The sequence below is a fragment of the Numida meleagris genome, chromosome 3 (assembly GCF_002078875.1).
Source record: "Numida meleagris isolate 19003 breed g44 Domestic line chromosome 3, NumMel1.0, whole genome shotgun sequence".
In the NCBI taxonomy this organism is placed as follows: domain Eukaryota; kingdom Metazoa; phylum Chordata; class Aves; order Galliformes; family Numididae; genus Numida; species Numida meleagris.
In genome coordinates, this window is record NC_034411.1 from 75,848,665 (window position 1) to 75,868,787 (window position 20,123).

Here is a 20,123-nt window from a genome sequence, read left to right on the forward strand (position 1 = left end):
CCCCCCCCCCTCCCTGAGACTGTTTGGATTTAACGGTTCTCACTCATCTCACCTAGGGCATTAATTTGTAATATGATTAAGACCAATTTCTCAGAGGTCAGCCCAAGACCACTCTGGGATGATGCTGTTTTTTGAGGTTGAAGTCTGTTGCAGGTCTGGGTGGGTTCTGCTTAGACAAATTCTGCTTGGGATTGTGTCCACATCAAAAGCTTTGGAGACTGAGGCCTTTAATTGTGTTTCAGAATGTTACTAACTACTGAGAAGGCAAAGGAACAAGAAGGAATATTTCAGTCAGAAACAGAATAATGAAAAGGCATGAAGAAAAGCAACCAGTAAAAGGATATTCTCATAATAATCAAATAATTAAATTTCAGTTTTCTATCTCTCATGCCTGGGCAATTGACTCAGTACAGAACAGAACCCAACTCCCTGCAAGCCCTGAGGGACAAGGAGAGAGCCCCAAGACCACCTTCATGGGCTTCAGAAACTGCTTACAATACTTCACCTATACTGATCCGTTATTTCTGAGGCAGATATCCCTCAGCAAAGGTGATTTTAAAGGGAGCTTTGCCTCCTACCTTCTCTCAAACTCAAAGTCTTGGTTTACATAAGCACTGCTTGCTGTTACATGTATGTAGCACCACTCTACCCTGCAAAACAACCACGCATCAAAACTGGTCTGTCATATATAGTGTCTACACAAAGATTAACTTTCAGAACTGTCTGTTAGCAAAAGTTTAGCATAAAATCTAGACAGCCACACAGCTACATGCCTCCAATTAGAAGATTTGCAATATCTGATTCTTGTAAGAACAGTGCCTCTTACAAACTGGTTTTAGGAGATTTGAAATATGTTTGCTGAAAACAGAACATACATATCATGATAGCAAATTTCTTACCATAAATCCCAAACTGCTTTGGTTCTGAACCTTTAGAACAAGTGTTTTGAGATAAATCAGGATTAATTTGCCTGAGGAAGCCGAAAAGTCTCAATCTTCGGACGCTTTCAGGATTCAGATGAAGCCAAGCTAACTTGATCCAGCAATGACGACTGTCCCACTTCAAGCAGGTGTCTGGACAGAGACTGCCTGAGCTCCTTCTGGAGAGCCCTGCCAATTCTACACATTCTAACAAGCTTTAATAGTTGAAACAGCCTGAGGATGATAAAAACTACTATTAAATACTGCATTTGAAAAGCGCTATACCCCTCAAAAGAACTGTTCGCTGGCAGACCAAAATGGAAACTGAGTGCTCAAAAACCCCTTGCTCTCGTATAATTATATCAAACTAGAAAAAAAATTTTGAGCAGTGTACAAATGAACCCACACAGCATCCCAATATTAATCAGTAGACAAAAGAATTCAGTCACAATCGCAACAGTGATTGATATAAATTCATCTTTAATCAGCACTTTGAGCAGTTTTATTCTCACTCCAGCAATGACTGCAACAACATTAAGATGTGCTTTTATTACTGAGATGTTTAAATGATCTTGGACATGATGCAAAGAGCAGCCAGCTTGCTGGACAAAGAACTGAGAAGGCAGTAACATACATCAGCTCGCACAACAACGTAGCATGTATTCCTATCACTGGGACTCTGCCGCTCCATTCAAAAAACAGCAATGAAAGACCAGAAATGCAGAGGGAGTGAAAAATGTAACCAATTAATCTTTGTTTTTATTATTTTTTTAAATTAGAAAATATAATTTGAAATTAATACAATAAAATTCTGATTAGCCTTCTAGAATTTATCATTTATGGACTCATGCTGTTAAAAAACAATGTTTCCAAAATTGTTTTACATACACAGATTTCCTGATTTTGCAGAAGCTTACTGCTATGCTTAGGAAAACATTAGGCAATAAGCTGCTTTTCACTCAGTCTGTCCATTGGCTCAGTAACTTGCATCTGACCAAAAATTAGTTCCTCTTCTATGTATTCACATGATAGTTTAAAGAATCAATTAAAAAACATAGCAGGTTTTCACACAGACCATCCCTCAAATAAAATCTGTCACATAAATGTCTCTGAAAAGTCAAGTAATAAGGATTACAGAAATTAAACACGCTGCACACAGAAAGGACAACTGGCAACACTGAACAGATCTGACGCTCGGGATACAGGACAAAACAGGTTTGAGAAATCAGTTCCTTCACAAGAAATCTTCAGTGCAAGCTTCTCAGAGCTTACCGCAGCAGCTTGCACAAAACAAGTTTAAAGTTACCTTCAGTTGATGTTCCATGGTATCACACTTTCATTCTCATAAAATACAATTCCACAGCTCTTGCTGCATACATTCATCCAATCAGGCTAATGCAAATGTTTCATGTACGTGGACATTTGTTTTGTCCTAGAGTAGACAACAACACTCAGCTGCTATTGTTTTTTGAGGACCCAATAACACCTCCAAAATTTATCAGAAGGAAGGTCAACGCATTTCAGGACAGTCAACCTTTACAGACCTTCTCTATAAAAACAGTCCTCCACTGCTAGAAGCTACAACCATCAAAAACAGGCCTGCTTCCAAACATATATGCTTCCCTCCAGTGAAACCATCTCAGGTTTTAAGTTTGCCTTGTTCCAAGACAAGGTAACTGGCCAGACAAATGCCTTGTAGGTCAGAATCAGCCTGTGATCAGAGTGAATAATGCTTATTTCAGAAGTTTCCATATAAATGCCATATTTTCCATAAGGGTTATTTCAACAGCAGAGAATCACTTAGGAATCTAAATGCTACCATTTATTCAACTCTGTAACTGGCAGACAACATATCTGAGGTCTCTCTTAAATTCACTACCATACTGAGTACGGCAAACGTTACAGCTACAGGAAAGTGTGCATTTTTAAAAGCAATGTTATTTGATTCTCCTAAAGTCAGTGTTTCTTCAGCTACTTGTTTACCCAGGCCCGACTGACATTCAAATAGTGTCCCCATTGAATCAACTCTATTGAGAGAGGTTTAACAAAGTTTAACGTGATGCACATGCTCCTACACCAGCACCAGGCTTTCTGTCAGTTTCTACTGGATTTAGTTGCCCCTCCTCTTTTAGCTTCATTTGTCTGAAGTCTTCTCTAACTTGTTCTAGAAGATCTGGATTGAAAATGACATCCAACGCTGTCATAGCCAAAGCTTTTGCTGTGCGCAAAGCATAGAACTGGGCATTCTGTGACCCTGTGGGAAGAAGGTAAGAGAAGTTTCAGGTTAGATAACTAATATTAGATTCCAACTACCAGATCACCATGTAAAACATATTATAAAATCAGATCCTAGAGTTTCAATCGCAAAAAGTTTCTCAGAAATCTAACTGCGTGAAGCACGACTGATGCCTTTTGACATGCAAAGTGCTTAACTTCCTACTTCTTACATAAACAAGATGGAAAACGGGAAAACAAATGTTCCCGCTTCCATATTTAGAAAAAGCGGAGTTTTACAATGTCACCTCTATTTGCAGAGCACTGTGGCCTTAGGAGTAAAAATTACTACTGTTATCTCTTGACTCACGTTTAAAAACTCTTCGAACACATCACCAAGGGTGGCTAATACTTCTAACTTCTTAGTACAGTATTCTGAACAGAAGACTGGCTTTTAGTAAAAGGAATGGGTCATCTATTCCATATATATTTAATTTTAAATACAAAAATAGAAATTCTAGACATTTTCAGCTTTTTCTCAGTAGCTCTGCAATTAAGTTGTTTCAAGATCCATATTCAGCTCATACCTCATCATGCTTGAAGAAAGCAACTCCATTTTTATTTTTTATTTTTTATTTATTTATTTTTACAGCCAGTCACATGCAGTCACTTTTAGAACCAGTACTTACACTTCAGTACATTTACACATTGACTATACAGTAGCTCTGAACACCACAGAAGCACTAAAAAGCTTTAATCTTGTGCATTTCAGAATATTTTGTTTCTAAATACACCCTAGTGAAGAGTCAGCAGCCACAACATACAATACTACAGGGTTCGAAATGTAAGTTTCTAACCATTTTCACTTCTACTCACCCGCAGCTTCTGTGTATTGCTCAGTATGATTCAATGCATCAGAGCCAATATAGAAATAAGGATGAAGCCCAGGGACTACAAAGGTAACATTTCCAAAGTCCGTGGAACCTAGAAGTAGCAGGAAAATTCTCAGTCACTGTGTTGAAGAGTTTTAAATGCTGTAGGAAAATCTATGAAAGATATCATCTCCATCCCATCTTTACAACAGAATATCCTTTGTCCCAAATAATAATATGTAAGCATTTCCAGTGAATCATCATCTACACAAAGATCTCCCATCAGAGAATCAAGTTTTTCCTAACTAGCCATCTTCAGATGCTCTCCAGTGTGCTTCTGGTCACTAATCTGTTACTGGACTGCAAGAAAGATGTATCAATCTGTTCCTATCCCATTTGCTGAGATTCTCATCATGCATCTCCTGAGTAAGCCGTTAATTCCAAAAAGAGGAAAGCTCCCATACAGCATAGTCTAGCTATTTCAAATCCCATTCCAGCACCTATGAGCAGGCCCAACAGTTACCTCCTTTCACCACTATGCAAACGTTTCACAAGAGGTAGGAACTCTGAAGTGCAAGCAATCTATTTTTTAAACAAAACCAGACTGAGGACAAGCATGTTTTCTGGCGCTTTTTCATCATTCTCAGTTATGGAAACATTAACAGCACAAAAACTCTTGAAAAAATAAGATCTGAACTCCACGAGACGTTACTGCTTTGTAGATGTAAAGAATTCTTGATAGCAATGCTGAAGATTTTAATGATTCTTCTATACCTGACTAGCTAGCACTACTGGCACATTACCTAGCGACAGCAACCATCTCAAAGACTACATCATCTATTTAAAGATACCATCCCAAAGTGGTAGTTTCTTTGTAATAAATCATCCAAGAGTCCATAACTATGTCCTGAGAGTTTTATTATTATTAATAAAGCCAAATAGGCAATCCACTCAGCTCTTCCCTGTTTGTTAAAAAGATGTTTAGAAGCTGGAGAAATGAACACACCAGTTACTGTGAAATTCAGGTAGCAGAGAAAGCATAAAATGACCTTGTTTCAAAGTAGGGGCGGGTAAGGAGGGATGACCAACTAAGAGATTTTTGCAGCTCTGACCTCAAAAAAGCTGATTAGAGTTTCTTTAGAGTTAGCTTATGAAAGGACTTTTCCAACTATTTTAAATTCTTTCTACCACATCAGGTAGACTCCATATCATTACACTGTTGTTGAGAATACATTAGCAATGCTTTCAGACTTGGTAGTGATACAGATTTCTATGTTGAAACATAGCTAATAAAAGTGAGTCCACAGAGACTACATTCTGTGATAAAAGAGGACAAGACTAGCTTTCTATCTTCTATGCCTGTACATAAACAGAATGAGAAAGACTTTTCCAAAAAATTGTTATTTTCACATAAATACAGTTTGAACTTGAAGAGAATTCAACTCCTGGCACAGCACTAAGTTATTTTCATTTTCAGGACTCTGTACTATCCATACATTCTTTGGTAAATCTGGAAAGACAAGCCAGGAGTCTAGAAGGTCTGCCTCCTCCAGACTAAACCAAGAGTTCTAGACTTGTCCTAACACACAACCAACTGGAAAGATTGTGCTGGCTTTTTTTCCTGCTTTCAATCAGCAAATGAAAGCAATTTCCACTGCATCGTAGTTCATTATCAAGTAATTCACATGAAACCATGTTCATCTCCAATTTACTATCAGTTCTAAATTATTTTTGCTGAATGTAAGGTATTTAAACGAGGCACTGATACTTTAAAAGATGCGAGTTTACCGAATCAAAAATCATTTTTAAAATACAAACATTACAGTCAAATCTTCCCCTCTGCCAGAAAAATGTTAACCCCTTCGTGATAGCCTATCAGTATGTTTAAAGCAACAGCTGCCCCAATAGCTCCCAGACAAACACCTGGAACCGTAAGCTTGCCAGAGAAGCACAGATCAGATTTCCTTCAGGAAGTATGAAGAATAGCAGTTATGAACACAATAAACATTCATGCACCACCTTCAACAGAAACGTATCAGGGCTCCAGCCTCTCAGAAAAATACCCTGAAGCAAATACTGAAGCCTATTAAAGTTACTGAGCACATAATTGAAGTCAGCTATTACCACAAGCACGGGTGGAAGAGAAAAACGCAATCAATTCCAGGAAGCCTTTTTATTCAGCCCCAAAACTTCAGAAGTGGTGTTTTCAAAACCAGCTGGTTCCCTAAGTTCATCTTATACCAATCCTGTGCACAGGGTGCCAGCAAAATCTATGAATCCTAAAGATACCAGCATAAGCTATAAGGGTGGGTGCTTTAAGAGGTCACCAACATCCTGCAGTAAAGCTAACCCATCAGCCGGAGGGGGACAGGTCATGGCACCTCCTCAGTCTAACTCAGCTCTTTCACATAAATCATTCTGTGTGCAAAATGAGTGGAGTGTGCCACATGGCAGTGGGATTTGATAGACTAAAGGAATTCTTTACAATGCTTAGCTGCCTAGAGCAATACCTGTAAGCAGACCGATACTAATAGGCATGTAGAGGCGGCAGGGAGCATGCTCATCTGTTAACGACTTTTCTGCTGCACAGACATGGAGCAGCAACTGAGCTTTCCTTCCCTTTCAACAGAAGAAACTGATATCCTAAAAGAAAACATTGAAAACCATATGAAAACTAAACAGAAGTAGAGGTCTTGAAAAAGATGACACGAAACACTCAACCCTCCCCCAAACAGGGTTGCATACAAACTTTTGCTTCTACCTCTCTGGAGACTGTGCTTTGTTACTACTCCTGCAGCCCCACCACCACAAGAATTCACAGGAGAAACTGTGGAGAGAAAAGTCAGTAAAAGCCTACAGCAGTGTGCAATAACAATGTAACTTCTCAGCCATATTTTGACATCTGACAAGCAGTTCAGGACAGGACAGGCACATGAGGAGTTTCAGTGAGTTAATGTCTAATATTTAAGGTATCACGTAACTTACGTATGAAAGCACTATTACAAGCAGATAGATGTTTATACCAAGTTCATTCAAAACTTCCCAGAACCAGCAGGACCACTAGTTATGAATGACCTTCTGAACTCTCAATACAACACTGAAGGAAGCAACCAGTAGAGCTCCAGAAAATTTTACTACGGTGAACGTTCTAAATAATGTCCCTCCCTGCTTCACCCCTTTCTTAGGCTAACTGGGCAAAGTAGATCTTACTTGTACCACACTGAAGGGAGAAAAAAAGAAACCTGACTTTTGTTATAAACTGATTTTATACTCCAAGAAACTAAACCAATTGGTGGAAAACATGCTAGCATTGTCCCAATTCAGAAGAGGCAAACAGAGGAAAAAAGCAACCAGAATATCATTACATCTGTTATGAACCCCATCCAAAAAAGTTTGAGGAATCTGTCCCCAGACATCAAGACCTCACCTGCCTGAACCTGATCTGCATTTAACATACAGGATTCTAGTAACAAAATTAAACTAATTAGACTAGCTATTTTTACTGAGCAGTCTTTTCCTTCTAACCAAAGAGAAAGGCCTTTAACACGAGTGGACTAAAGAGATTATATATTTAAGTTATGACCATTAAAAGCTATAAGTATTAGCAGCACTTACAAGACATGAGCAGCGCTCCTGGAGGAAGATTCTAAAAAACTGCAAAAGGTAACAAGAAACCCACCTGAGCATTCAGGAATTCAGTCCTACTGCTATATAGGTCAGAAACTAAGAGGAATAAAGTAGCTTTGAGACACAGTCAAGACGATGAAATGAGCACCTACTTGAATGGTACCCTGTGGAAAACTAATCTGCTGAATTTGTGAACCAGAAGCATAGAACTACCTGTTCATGGAATAAGGTTTTAATCAGTTACTGAGATGCTCAAAACTTCACTCTATCTCTTAAAAAAAAAAGTAAACTTAGATGGCCATAAATGTGTTTGTATGTTAGCTTGACAAAATTATAAAACAAGGTTTGTAAAAGGTAATCTCTATGCATAGCACAAAGCAGAATTCTGTATTTCAAAGTAACACAAGGAGCCTCAATCTAAGTGTTTCTTATTTGAAATATTTTCAAAAATTATACCATAAAACAATTATTTTTCATGTGTGCTGGGAAAATTTCTCTGCTTCTAGAGCAAACAAGCACAGGCCAGAGGTATGATCCTTCTGCATTGTTTCAGTTTTCTAATTTGACCTTCTCTTCTGAAGAAACTGTTTTGTTTAACCTACCTCTATCTCATCCTTTTATACACTTAAGACTTGATAAGCTAAGCTTGTCATAACAAAAAATAAGATTGAGTTACCTGACAAACCATTCAAAACACAGTCTTCTGATATAAACTCTATTCCAAGCTTCTTTCCATTCTCCTTGTAAATCTTCTCCAGGCTCTTATTTGGAAGTACATTGTAGTAATCATTTTTACCACCTTTTATTTCCACCTAGTCAAGAGAAACAAGCAATTAAACACCTTTCTCCAACCTAAGGTAGTTTAATGTAAACAAAGACTGAAAAAGTACACATCCATACTTCAGAACCACATCAAAACAGACAAAAGCACATAGTTACTTTCAGAAATATAACATTCAGCCAAACATTAGCTTTATTTTCTGTCAAGCTTCCACTAAACAGCCAAATTCTGTAAGCAAGAATTTTACAGACTGCATCTCCAAAAAGAGCAGGAAAATCTTCCTGCAATAACCTCTTAACGATTTTCACTGCAGTTACTATCAACCTATATCAACATCAATTTAAGTCTTTCACAGAATGCTGTTTTACTATTTTTGTTTAGAGCAGTTCCAGTAAGTACAGCCTCAATAATGTTCATGGAATGAATTCACAAACAAACATTTGAAAGCAAGTATTGAAAAAATCTACCAATTCAAGTCTCAAAATAGACTTTAACTTTTATTCAGAATGAAGCAGGCTTTCTGAAACCCTTCTCTAGCTGTAGAGGAGAAGCCAAAACAGGCAAACAGCACCTAACGCCCAAAACACTCCTCACAATTCACTGGTTCACAATTATATATACAATACCAATTTGTTCTGATGAGCTATATTAGCAACCTGTACCAAGAGAGTAACCAGAACTTTCTACATTATAAATACAAGGCAATCCCATTGTTCGAATCAGCTACAGGAGAGAGGAATGGGAGGCACCCAGGGTGCCCAGTGAGAAAGGGGCACCACTGCAATTCATGAGCTATCACTTTCTAAATGTCACTGAAGTAGAGGGATGTCCAAGTAACTGAAAAAGTGCCATCATATTCATCTTGAAGGGTCAGGAGGACCTTGGAAACTACTATTCTATCCTCAAGCTCCTGGGGAGATTATGGAGTTAATCCTCCCTAAAACCAATGTCCAGGTGTAAGAATCATAAGGTGACACTGAATGTCCAGCACAGATTTACTGAAGACCAGATGGTGCATGACCAAGCTTAGCTTTTCATGATGACATCTGGCTCAGTGGACATGAATGACATTCAGTCTCAAAGGGTTATGAACAGGGGCACAAAAATCCAAGTTGTTGCATGTTACTTGTAGCATCCCTATGGAGTCAACATGGGTGTCATTACTGTTTTGTTATCTTTATTACTGTTACAGATAAACAGGAGCACATTCAAGTTTGCCAACTATACCTAATCAGTGTGGAGTACGCAATAACGTGAAAGTATGTATAGGGAGCAGCTGATAAGCTGAAGGGCTGAGCTATATACTATTCAAAAGGATGTCAACATGACAAGAATAGAAAGAGGCTGGCAGGAACCTCATGAACTTCAACAAACCCAATGTCCTACATCTAGGAAGGAAGAATCCCATGCAGCAGTGCTGTGTGGAAGCCAGCTGGCTAGGAAACACGGTATCTTGAACAGGATTCAGTAGGGTGCCCTTGAGGTAATGGGACCAAATGTAAACCGAGCTGTATTAGTAACCGGCAGGATAAGGAGAAAGATTCTTCCCCTCTCCAAGATCACATTTGGTGTGCTGTGTTTAATTCTGTGCTCCTCAACTCAAGATCGAAACACAAGGCCATGAGAATATAATCATACTTTGCATCCTGTGGCCAGTGCTGCAGCTTTGAAGCAGTTCTCAACCTTCTCTGTCAGAACAGAAAGATCTTTCATTGAAGGGGCACGCACATAAAACTCCAGTTCAGTGTAAGAAGGAATGATATTCGGTTTCACACCACCGTTTTTTATTACACCTGTAGAAAGAGGAAAGTCATGTTAAACTATCAGTGTTAAATCCTATTGCTTTATCTTCATCCTCATCATGAAACTCTTCACTCAAGAACTAAATACATACAAAAACAAAGCATCAGCTGAGTATGAAATACAAAATGCCAGAAAAATAGTGCATAGGCAAAATTTCTTCATTGCATCAGATTAAGTGGGATGCATACATGCTTTCTAGCATGACTTCATTCTATTCTTTGGTTATTCAGCTATTATAAGCCTAAAGACAAACCAAGCTAGCATTTGCAATTAATCCCCTGGAATCCAATGCATTATAGTTGCAAAGTAATCTGGCTGTCATTGACAAAGAAAATAGTCTGTTATAAAGGCTACCTTCATTTCCAACTTTTAAAGGTTTCCTCAACTAGGATGTTTCCAACTTCTTCTACCAGCTTGGAGGAAAAATTTAATGAGCTACATTTCTCTGCAATGGTGATATGATGTGCATGCTGCATTGGACAGTTTACTAGATTTCTCATACTAATTCTTCAGAAATGTTAGTGTCCACTATATATACACAGTTTTATTGGAGAGTTAAGTTTGAATTTCAAGTATTCCCTCAAGGAAACATATGACAGCTACATCCTTTTTGATTATGGCATTGGAGGCATTATCATTAAAAAAACCATAGTACTTAGCTATTTCAACAGTAAAATACTGTAGTCATCAATACTACATGACAGCTAGTTGCTTCCAACAGGTTGTCTTTGTTCCCAGGCCTCCTGCTCTCAATTTATATATGTGGAATATGATTTGCTTCCTATTGAACCTGAGACACCACCTTATCAACTTTAAATGGAAATAGTGCTCAGAGTTACTGATGTATGTAACCGAAGCCTGAAGGGGCAGTGCTGTCAGGATGGAAAGGGGCAACAGATCCTTATCTTTGACGCAGAAAGTCTATAAATACTAGGAACTCCCATGTCAACATTTTCAGTCTGGAATACAGTCAAAGCAAACAAAGTGCTGAATCAAACAACAGTCAGCACTAGTCCACCACAAAGGGTGGACTGTCTGTCTCAGATGAGACAGACAGACATCATAAACAAAGAACCAGAAAGTCAGCAAGCAATCATGCAGATTTGCATGACATACCAAAACATGTCTGCTCAAAACAAGTAGCTTAACGAGCAAACAACTTTCCCTTTTCTCCAATGTAGCACTTTGGAAGCGTAACCAGACAGAGCCTAAGAGTATGCATTCACTTCAATATGGATATACAATAATAAATGGAGAGACCTTAAAAGCAGGCTGTTTTACAGACAGAACCCTGCTTCTAGATTGAACTTCTCTTTAATATAACTTGTTGAACAGGAAGAAAAAGAATACTGTTTTTCAGATTGCAACATTTACTCATAAGTGGGGAAGGAAGAGAAACCTAACAAATACTAGACCAATTCAATATAACGTGATCAGTTACATAAAACTGCTTAGAGATTCTAGACTTAAAACAATGGAAAAGTATTTCAGTGCTTGTTAGTGGATTAAGACTAAGATTTACAGGATCACTTAGGGCAGTTAATGCAAGCCTGCAACACCATACGTAGCTGTAAGCAAAGTATTCCTGGAATTAAATCTCATTCTGGTTGCTTACACCTTCCCAACAGGCATTTTAAATTTTTTCAGCTTGACAACCAAGTATATGACAGTAGTTGTATCTACAGAGTAATTTAGATTTTACTGTAGTTGTGGGAGCGTTACCTCTACAAGGTTTGTTTAGGTCATTTTTGCTAATGAGGCTTGCAGAAACCATGAGAAAACCAGGATTTAAGGTTCCAATCTAATAGAAGAGTTAGGCATCTCCAAGTCCCTTCTTAAACCTGCAGCACGAGTTCCATATACCCAAACTCAAATGCCTTGTCTCCTACAGAGCGATAGGTTAGAGAGGTAAGGCTATGCCCACAGAAACTCATTTGGGTAAGCTGCACAGCAGAACTGCAAACGTATCTTCGCCTACAGTCAAAAGGATTAGGGCTTCAACACTCCATTTAGATATCCTGGAGAGAAATATGCACAGGTGTTAGAGTGTGCAAGCAGCCACCATACATAACAATCACGAGCTCAGGACTTCTCTAAGAGTCATAGCTCACAACAAGTTTTCCAAATAAACAATTCTACACTGGTAAGTCCTTTTAAATTAAGAAACGTGTCCATTGCTAAACTCTGAAAAAGCTGTACTGGGTATACAAAGGGAAACCTGGGTTTACAGTCAATGGGCAGCTTCCAGCTCAACTTCTGCAACTTTGTCATCATGCAAAAAGAAATGCAAGATTTTGAAGGTAAATTAAGCTTAACAGTTAGCATATCTCATTGCAAAAGAAAGGTGTATTTCTACTTCAAGGTCTACTAAATATTAAATAATAGAATCCAGCACATCTGACTGGACAGCTATTCAGAACTACAGACTCCTGCTATCACTTTTCTTAGCACTTCAGAAAATAAATTTAAGTCACTGAAACACTCTACGTAAATGTCAACATAAATGACAATTAATTGTCTACTACAAAAATGATACAGAAAGTAATACTTCATTATTCAGAAGCATTTGATCTTAAGCCTCTGCAAAAACATACATTAATTTTAAGGAATTCTATTGAAGCAAACTTAGCTCCTTCTTTCCGAACTGCAACTTGAGGTGCAAAGACTTAAAATTAAGCTTATTTTCAGCAGTTTATTGTGACATAGAAACGATTGTAAATATTACATACTATTTAAGGGAAACAGCGATATTCCACAATATTTGAAGTGACTACTAATTTAATGCAACAGTGCAATGTCTCAAATAGTGTGATTTTGCAAGTTAGTATTTGAACAGCCTAAAGTCTTACGTGCTGGACATCAGATTTAATGAAGATCTCACCATGAACTCTCCAGGTAGGTTTCATTTGCTGTCTTAAAACAGACAGATTGTTGTATGCAAGAACAGCAGCATCTAATGCATTAACTCCTTCCCAAGGATAAGCAGCAGCATGAGAAGCTTTTCCATAGTATTTCACAGTCACACTAGGAAATAAAAGGCATTGCTTATTTGCTATTCATTCACTTAAAAAAAAAAGCCTCTAAAACAAAAAGTCCCTTTTGTTCACACAGTCCAATTTAAGCCTTGTGCAGCAGAACACCAAACAACAATTTACCTAGCACAACACCATTGCAAAGTTAAACTGCTTTTGACTGCAGGAAGGTGTTGAAAGATTTCTAGAAAACTAACAATATCAGATAATATCAAGAGCCAATCAGGCTAAAGAGTTCCCATAAGTTACAATCTTTCCTGTAGATTAAAGGCTTCCTATATTACTTAAATTTCTCCAGCACTTTTCTATACCTTCCTGATGGTTCTGAAAAACTTACTAATATTCTTCTCAGAGGATAATTGATTCAACATTAGAAGCTGACTGTCCTAATTCTTTCCAAACTTTTAAATTCGCGCTGTAAATTACACATAATTGACAGTAGAAGTATATTAGTAAGACCACACAATCCATGTCTAAATAAAAAAATCAAGTTTTAAGTGTAGTAAAAGCACAGTCTAATATTAAAATGTACATTATATTACAGTAAGGATGTCCTTTCTCTGTTCACCTCAAAGAACACTGGGAGAAAATCTTGCACCAATGTAGAAACCTACTACAAAAGGTGCCCTCCAGCTTCACAGAAGTCATAATACCATACCTCAACATATCTGACAGGATGAAGTCAAGCATGAATTCTTCTGATGAGTGCCATTTATTAGCCTTACAAAGAAATTTAGCATCCTCAACCATAGGAAAATTCTCTACACACAAGGCAGATATTAAATATTAACATCTATATTTATTACCGTTTCTCCAATATGCAAATACCAGCTTTTACCAGTACCAGAGGTTTTAATTAAACTGGTTGGAACTCAAATCCCAGACCTTTACTTATGATGCTCTATCCTAAGGCTCACAGAGCTTCTCAAGACACACACTTGTTGCTCACCCAGCCAGGGAAAGCCTACCACAGTTCTCCTCGTCCTGCACAAATGCCAACTCAGCAACTTGTCCTCAACTGACCCCTCAGGCCCGGAACTATGCCACCGCTGTAAGCCAATACTGGCACTTAAGTACCAGACAGCAAAGAGGGACACAATGGAGTCCCCTGTTGCAGCAGAAAATGCCTCCTTTAGTGTTTGCAATACAAACTAAGCAAGCTTTTGTAATGCCCTTTTTCCTTCCTCTCTCTCGTCCTCCACAAGGGTCATACACTCCACTCTGTAACGTGAGTTTAACATCCCAAGCATTAGACTGCAGCCTTCCAATCACCTCATAAAGACGGCAGGGCAAACCCCTGAATATTCTCCAACAAGGCAGAGAGAAGACAAAGTAAAGATGAAAGTTATGTTGCAATCATTTTTGTCTACAAGAAACATGAGCTGCTTATTAAAGAAGTTCAGCACTCCTTCTCTTGGGCTCTCTACTGCAACATAAACGGCACATACAGAACAAAAACAGATTTTGGTGAATAATGCAACCCCTACGTTTTTGTTTGACCAACAAAAAAATAAACACCAGGCTAATCTGGTGAAAAGTGAATAAGAATCAACACATTAAGGCATGCATTCACAACAGTCATCCCAAGGCATTGATTTTACCTCAGGCATACGTCAGCCTGAGTTTGCAAATAGATGCACTAATAATTTAGTGATTGTTAATTCTTAAATTCTTTAGTAACAACCAAAAGACCAAATGCAAAGCATGAAAGTAGTCTTTGTACATTTGAAATCTCATTATTTCAATCATGGCATAAGCTGAGTATTTCAAGCTTTTGGAGGTAGCAAGCTGTTTCCACTCAGTACTTCAATCCCACATCTCCTCTGCCTTCAAGCTTCAAAGGCTAGCTGGGATTTGTACCCTACAATAGGTTATCACCTCTGAAGGGAGATTCCCAAATCTTACTGCATCAATCTCAAGGGGCTACTACAAAAGATGAAAAAGAACCGTCAATGAAGACAAAAAATACAGTCAAGGGACAGCAACTAGAAGTCTAGCTGAGCTAAGTGTCAAAAGGACATTGAACAGTTTAGATTCTTCATATGATGAAGGAATCTAACAGAGGGCTAGCTATGAAAGGAGGACTAGGTCTTGCCAACCTTGTCAGTTTTAACCGTAAAGCTAAGCAATAACTGAATAAATCATTCACCAGGAACAACACTGAAAAAAAAAAAGGCCAATAAAATCAAGCACACAGGGGCTGGGAGGTAATTCAGCCAAGATGAAAACAGCACTCAGTACTCAAGTCAGATGGCTGGACAATTGTTACAGAATTTAAGAGTGCCAAATTCAGTACTTGTGGAAAAAAAATCACTAGAAGGAGGTTACTAGCAGAGACCCTGCAGGGCAAGTCCATGTGATCAAGCACCATTGGTAAACCACGGCATAACATGTATTAACAAAAAACTGCTGACAGAATATTGCTGAGACACTATGACAACAGATGAGGTTTGTAACACCAAAAGAAGAATGGCACAATCCCAAGGACTAACGCAGCAGGAAGAGAATTCAACTCAAAAATACTTAAAATCATGCAGTCCCACAGTAAGCGTTTCTCTGTAAAAGCTGCCTGCTTGAAAATAACTGAAGAGGAAAGCCCCATAGGTGCTAGCTGCTCACAAAATAAAGTATCAGTTTACCAAAAGCCAAATCACTCTAAGATTGCATCTGTGTTGAAATTTCTGGGAAATGAGACGCTGTGACCCCGGCATTAGCTCAGTAATGCAATTCCACCAGAAGTGCATAGCTCTAGTTAAACATCCAGCAAGGAGCAGATTAAGACAAGTCTCTGCAAGTACAAATACAGAACAAGTGCAGAAAATGAACATGTGAGCTAATCAAGAGATGACAAGGCAGTGTTGCCAAAGAGCTGTACTGCAAACTGACTGAAAAAAGGGGGAGGTGAGGGCATGACTGCTGCCTGTACATACAGCGAAGGTACACATGAGGAAATGCCAGGAAATAATTTGAAGCAAAAGCCAAAGGTGACATTAGAGTTAATAGGTATAGAATAGCCATAATTAAGTTTAGGCTGGAAATTATTCAGGACCCAGGCAGCAATCGGACTCAGCTGGCTGTTAGCTGTTTGCAAAAGCAAGAGATAAAACCAAACACTTTCAAAATTGATTAAAATAAGACGTATAGAGAATTCCACGACCTGGTGCCCACAAAAGCAAGACACTACAATTAATGAGACATCCCCCCCATTGTACATTCTGAAATTCAGAAAACGAGGTGCTTTTTAATTTTTTTTTTTAAGAGAGGAAAGATTATTACATGCACATATTAAAAGAAATTCCTAAAGACACTGGAAGAAAAGAATGGATTCTGAGGACCCACAAGATCCACCTTCTTTAAGGCTAAGGCTGAGCCCTGCCCTTGGAAGAGCAGCCCGGAGCGTGCCGAACAGCCACCTAGTCCTACACTGACTGCAAATTCCTCCCCCGGAGGACACCTGCAAGGTCCCGGCCTCCGCCAAGCAGCAACTCGGGAAGGACAACAGCGAGGCACCCGTTTCCACCTGAGCTCACTCGCTCACTCACTCGTGCTCAGCCACATCGGGCAGGTAAGCCGCGTTTTCCTGCGAGGGGTGAGCCATGAAGACCACATCCAGTCCGTCAAACGCGCCGGCGTTGATCAGGTCGATCTTGCCTCCTCCCTGCTCCTCGGCGGGCGTCCCCAGCACCGTGACCTACGGCACAAACGCACACGCTCAAGGCTCGAGCGGCCAAGGGGCCGGGCCCTCGCCCGGACGAGGGCTCCCACCTGCACGGCGACGGGCGCGGGCTGCGGCAGGCTCTCCAGGGCGGCCTTGAGGCCGAGCGCGGCGGCCGCCCCCACCTCGGCGATGAGGTTGTGGCCGCACGCGTGGCCGATGCCGGGCAGCGCGTCGTACTCGCACAGGAAGGCGACGCGGAGCGGGCGGGCGCCCTGCGGAGGGGCGGCCGTGCCCCACTCGGCGCGGAAGGCCGTGTCCAGCTTGTACCGGGGCCGCACGGCCCAGGCGGCGCCCGGCAGCTCCCCCCCGGAGAAGAAGCCGATCATGGCGTCGTGCGCGTGGTGCTCCTGGTAGGCCAGCTCGGGCCGCCGCCAGATGCTGCGGCTCAGCTCGCCCAGCCGCGCCGCGTTCAGCTCCACGCTCTCACACGCCCGCCGCTTCAGCTCCTCCAGCGCCGGGTCCTGCGGCCTCATGGCGGGGCGGCCCGAGCGTCACCTGCCGACCTGCGCGACAACAGACACCAATTACTACACTACGTGCACCTGACAACCGCTGTGTGCGGCACGCACGGCCGCGACACTGCCTTTTATTGCCTCCGCCGCGCCGCAGGGCGCGCTGGGAATTGTAGTTCTTCGCCCCGGCACGGCCTGCGGGCTGCGCCCCGCCTGATCCAAGCATGTACCTCAGTGCCACATCCACACGGTTCTTGAAGCCCTCCAGGGACGGTGTCTCTACCGCCTTCCTGGGCAGCCTGTGCCAATGCAGCACCACTCATTCAGCGAAGTTCTTCCTGACATGCAATCTGAACCTCCCGTGGTACAACTTCAGGCCATTTCCCCTCATTCCAAAGATCATCTCCACGCTGGGGACTCCATGGCTCCATGGCCTTTGGGCAATCTGTGCCATTGCTTAGTGACCACACAGCACAGAAATGCTTCCTAGCATTCAGGGGGATCCTCCTGTGCTCAGTCTGTGCCCATTGCCTCTGGCCCTGGCAACAGGAACCACTGAAAAGAGCCCTCTTTGCACCCTGCCTTCAGGTATTTATGGACACTGCTGAGATCCCTATGTCCCAGCCTCTCCTTCGCCATGTGGGAGCTGCACACCTGAACCTACAGCAACAGTCAGCATAGAATGGCTTGGGTTGGAAGGGACGTTAAAGACCACCCAATTTCAACCCCCATTTGTTTTCATTTATTTTATCAATACATAGATATTCACTCGCACTTTCCTTGTAAACCCACTGCAGCCCAGGTGTGTGGGTAAAGCATCTGCACAGCCTGAGCACAAAAAGTATGACAATTTCGGGAAGTGTTGTTCTTGCTGGCAGTATGCTGTGCAGCCTGCCTGCACCACGCTGCTGCCTACAACAACCTGTGACAGCCTGTGGCCTTGCTGACTTTTGTAATTAAATCTTGATGATCGGGTGCACGGTGTTTGTTTGTTTGTTTTCTTTTCCTGGAGCTGTTGTGCAACACGGCATTTGTTTAAAATCCCTTATGCATTTACCTCTAACAAGGGGATGGGTGTGAAGTTCTCATCAAGGATTAATATTTGATACAAGCCAGGCAGGAGGGACCTTGCCAATCTAACCAATCTCTGCCTAACAAAGCAGAAGTCAACAGAAACAAAAATTCAGTTTTTTCCCCCTGTATTTATTGAATTACTACATTTTACTTTTCCTTCATTTTAATGAACAAAATTCTTATCCAGGCTGTTTATCAACTGTTTATCAAAAGTACCCTTTCTCCCTTGATGTTTCTGTCACCTGGAGGAGTGCTCTGCCCTGCTGAACCCCAGATTTTCCTTCTCTTTCTCCTGGAGCCACCCTGCATGACCCTCGGTCACCCCAAGCAGAGCTCATGCACCTGTGCCCCTGACACAAATATTTGTCACGAGCTATTTTTACTCTTGTAACACAGTCCAGCAAATACTGTGGTCTGTTCTTTCCCTCAAATACTTCCAGGCAGAACAAATCTCTCCACCCAGAAATATGCGCTGGACTTCCAACTGTGTCATCCACACATGTAGTCAGTAACAGAGGGTGCCCATACACAGCAAAAGGGTCACATAAGTTCTGCTTTCCCAGTGATTTCAAGCACTGGGAACCCTTTGGAGCAGGCAGCCTGTTGCCAGCATGCTTTAGAAACAGCCACTCTGAGAAGCATCTCTTTTCTCTACAAGAAGGAAGCAGATGAAGACTCCAGGCAGAACATGTCTGAGAGAGACATTCCTTGAGAAGGTTTTGTTGGGCTCCATGCCTCCCCGTGCCCAGAAGCCTGCTCCTGCTGCTTCTCTTTCTGTATCTGACAACCTTTGCATCTAATTATGCCAGTGAGAAGCAACTCAGAATATTTTTTTTCAGCTGAGTACAGTTTCACAAGGCACATAATGGCCCTCTGACGTCTGTGGGTCTTCCTGATTTCACCAGCATTTTCCTCTCCTAGTCAAAAACTCCTGCCACATGCCATGTTGTCTTTGGTATTTGCTGAACCTTTACTTGAATTAATGTAAATCACTAAAATGACAGGAAAAAAAATCTTTTTCAAAAATGTATGTAATTTCCTGCTGTTTCTCTGTGTTAAACTGGCTCAAGCAGAGGTCCAAAAAGAGCCAGAGCTGGGAGTGGGGTGGAAAAAGAAAGGATGAGGTGTATTTTTATTTCTAAGCAATGTATGCATGCTAGGTGAGGCCTCTATTCCATTTATACAAAGCCCCTGCCTTCCTAATGTTGTTCCTGTCATGTTTCCTCCTCAGCACTTATTAATTGTTTGTGTAGAAGAACCATTGGATATTTACACCAGAGATGTAATGGTACCTATCAAATCAAGCAATAATGTTCTTGCCCCCTCATAAAAGATAAGTTCAATTCACAGTAGTTACACTATAACCATTTTTTCCCTACTTTTGGAGAAGGCACCAGACTTTTAATGTTTTATGCAAACTTGAAAATTAATTGAATGATAACAGTAGGAAGAAAACTTTTATATTTACTAGTTTAACTTTTTATGGGTTGTACATTGGCTTATGATCATAAGAACGTTGCATTACAGTTGACCTAAATAATAAATCTACAAAATGCAAAACATATACCCCAAACATGTTATGGTTTGCTGGATGTAAATGTATGCATTTTTTAAAAAAACAAGGTCAAAA

The 20,123-nt window shown here is 40.7% G+C and overlaps 1 protein-coding gene across 9 annotated transcripts; it reads right to left on the reverse strand.

Annotated features, from left to right (window-relative positions):
- Nucleotides 1,381-18,393, reverse strand: PM20D2 (peptidase M20 domain containing 2). 9 transcript variants are annotated; one of them, XR_002436773.1, is made up of 9 exons: nt 17,015-18,393; nt 16,792-16,940; nt 13,099-13,241; nt 10,053-10,207; nt 8,310-8,445; nt 7,622-7,660; nt 6,768-6,833; nt 4,011-6,649; nt 3,134-3,174 (listed from the first exon to the last, which is right to left on the reverse strand). XR_002436773.1 is itself a non-coding variant. In XM_021391376.1 (7 exons), exons 1-7 carry the CDS (start codon nt 17,438-17,440, stop codon nt 2,972-2,974), a joined length of 1,320 nt encoding a protein of 439 aa, XP_021247051.1. In that variant the 5' UTR covers nt 17,441-17,783; the 3' UTR covers nt 1,381-2,971. The 9 variants fall into 9 exon arrangements, 1 of the variants encoding a protein (XP_021247051.1); XR_002436774.1 differs by lacking the exon at nt 6,768-6,833; XR_002436772.1 differs by having other exon boundaries at nt 4,011-6,833.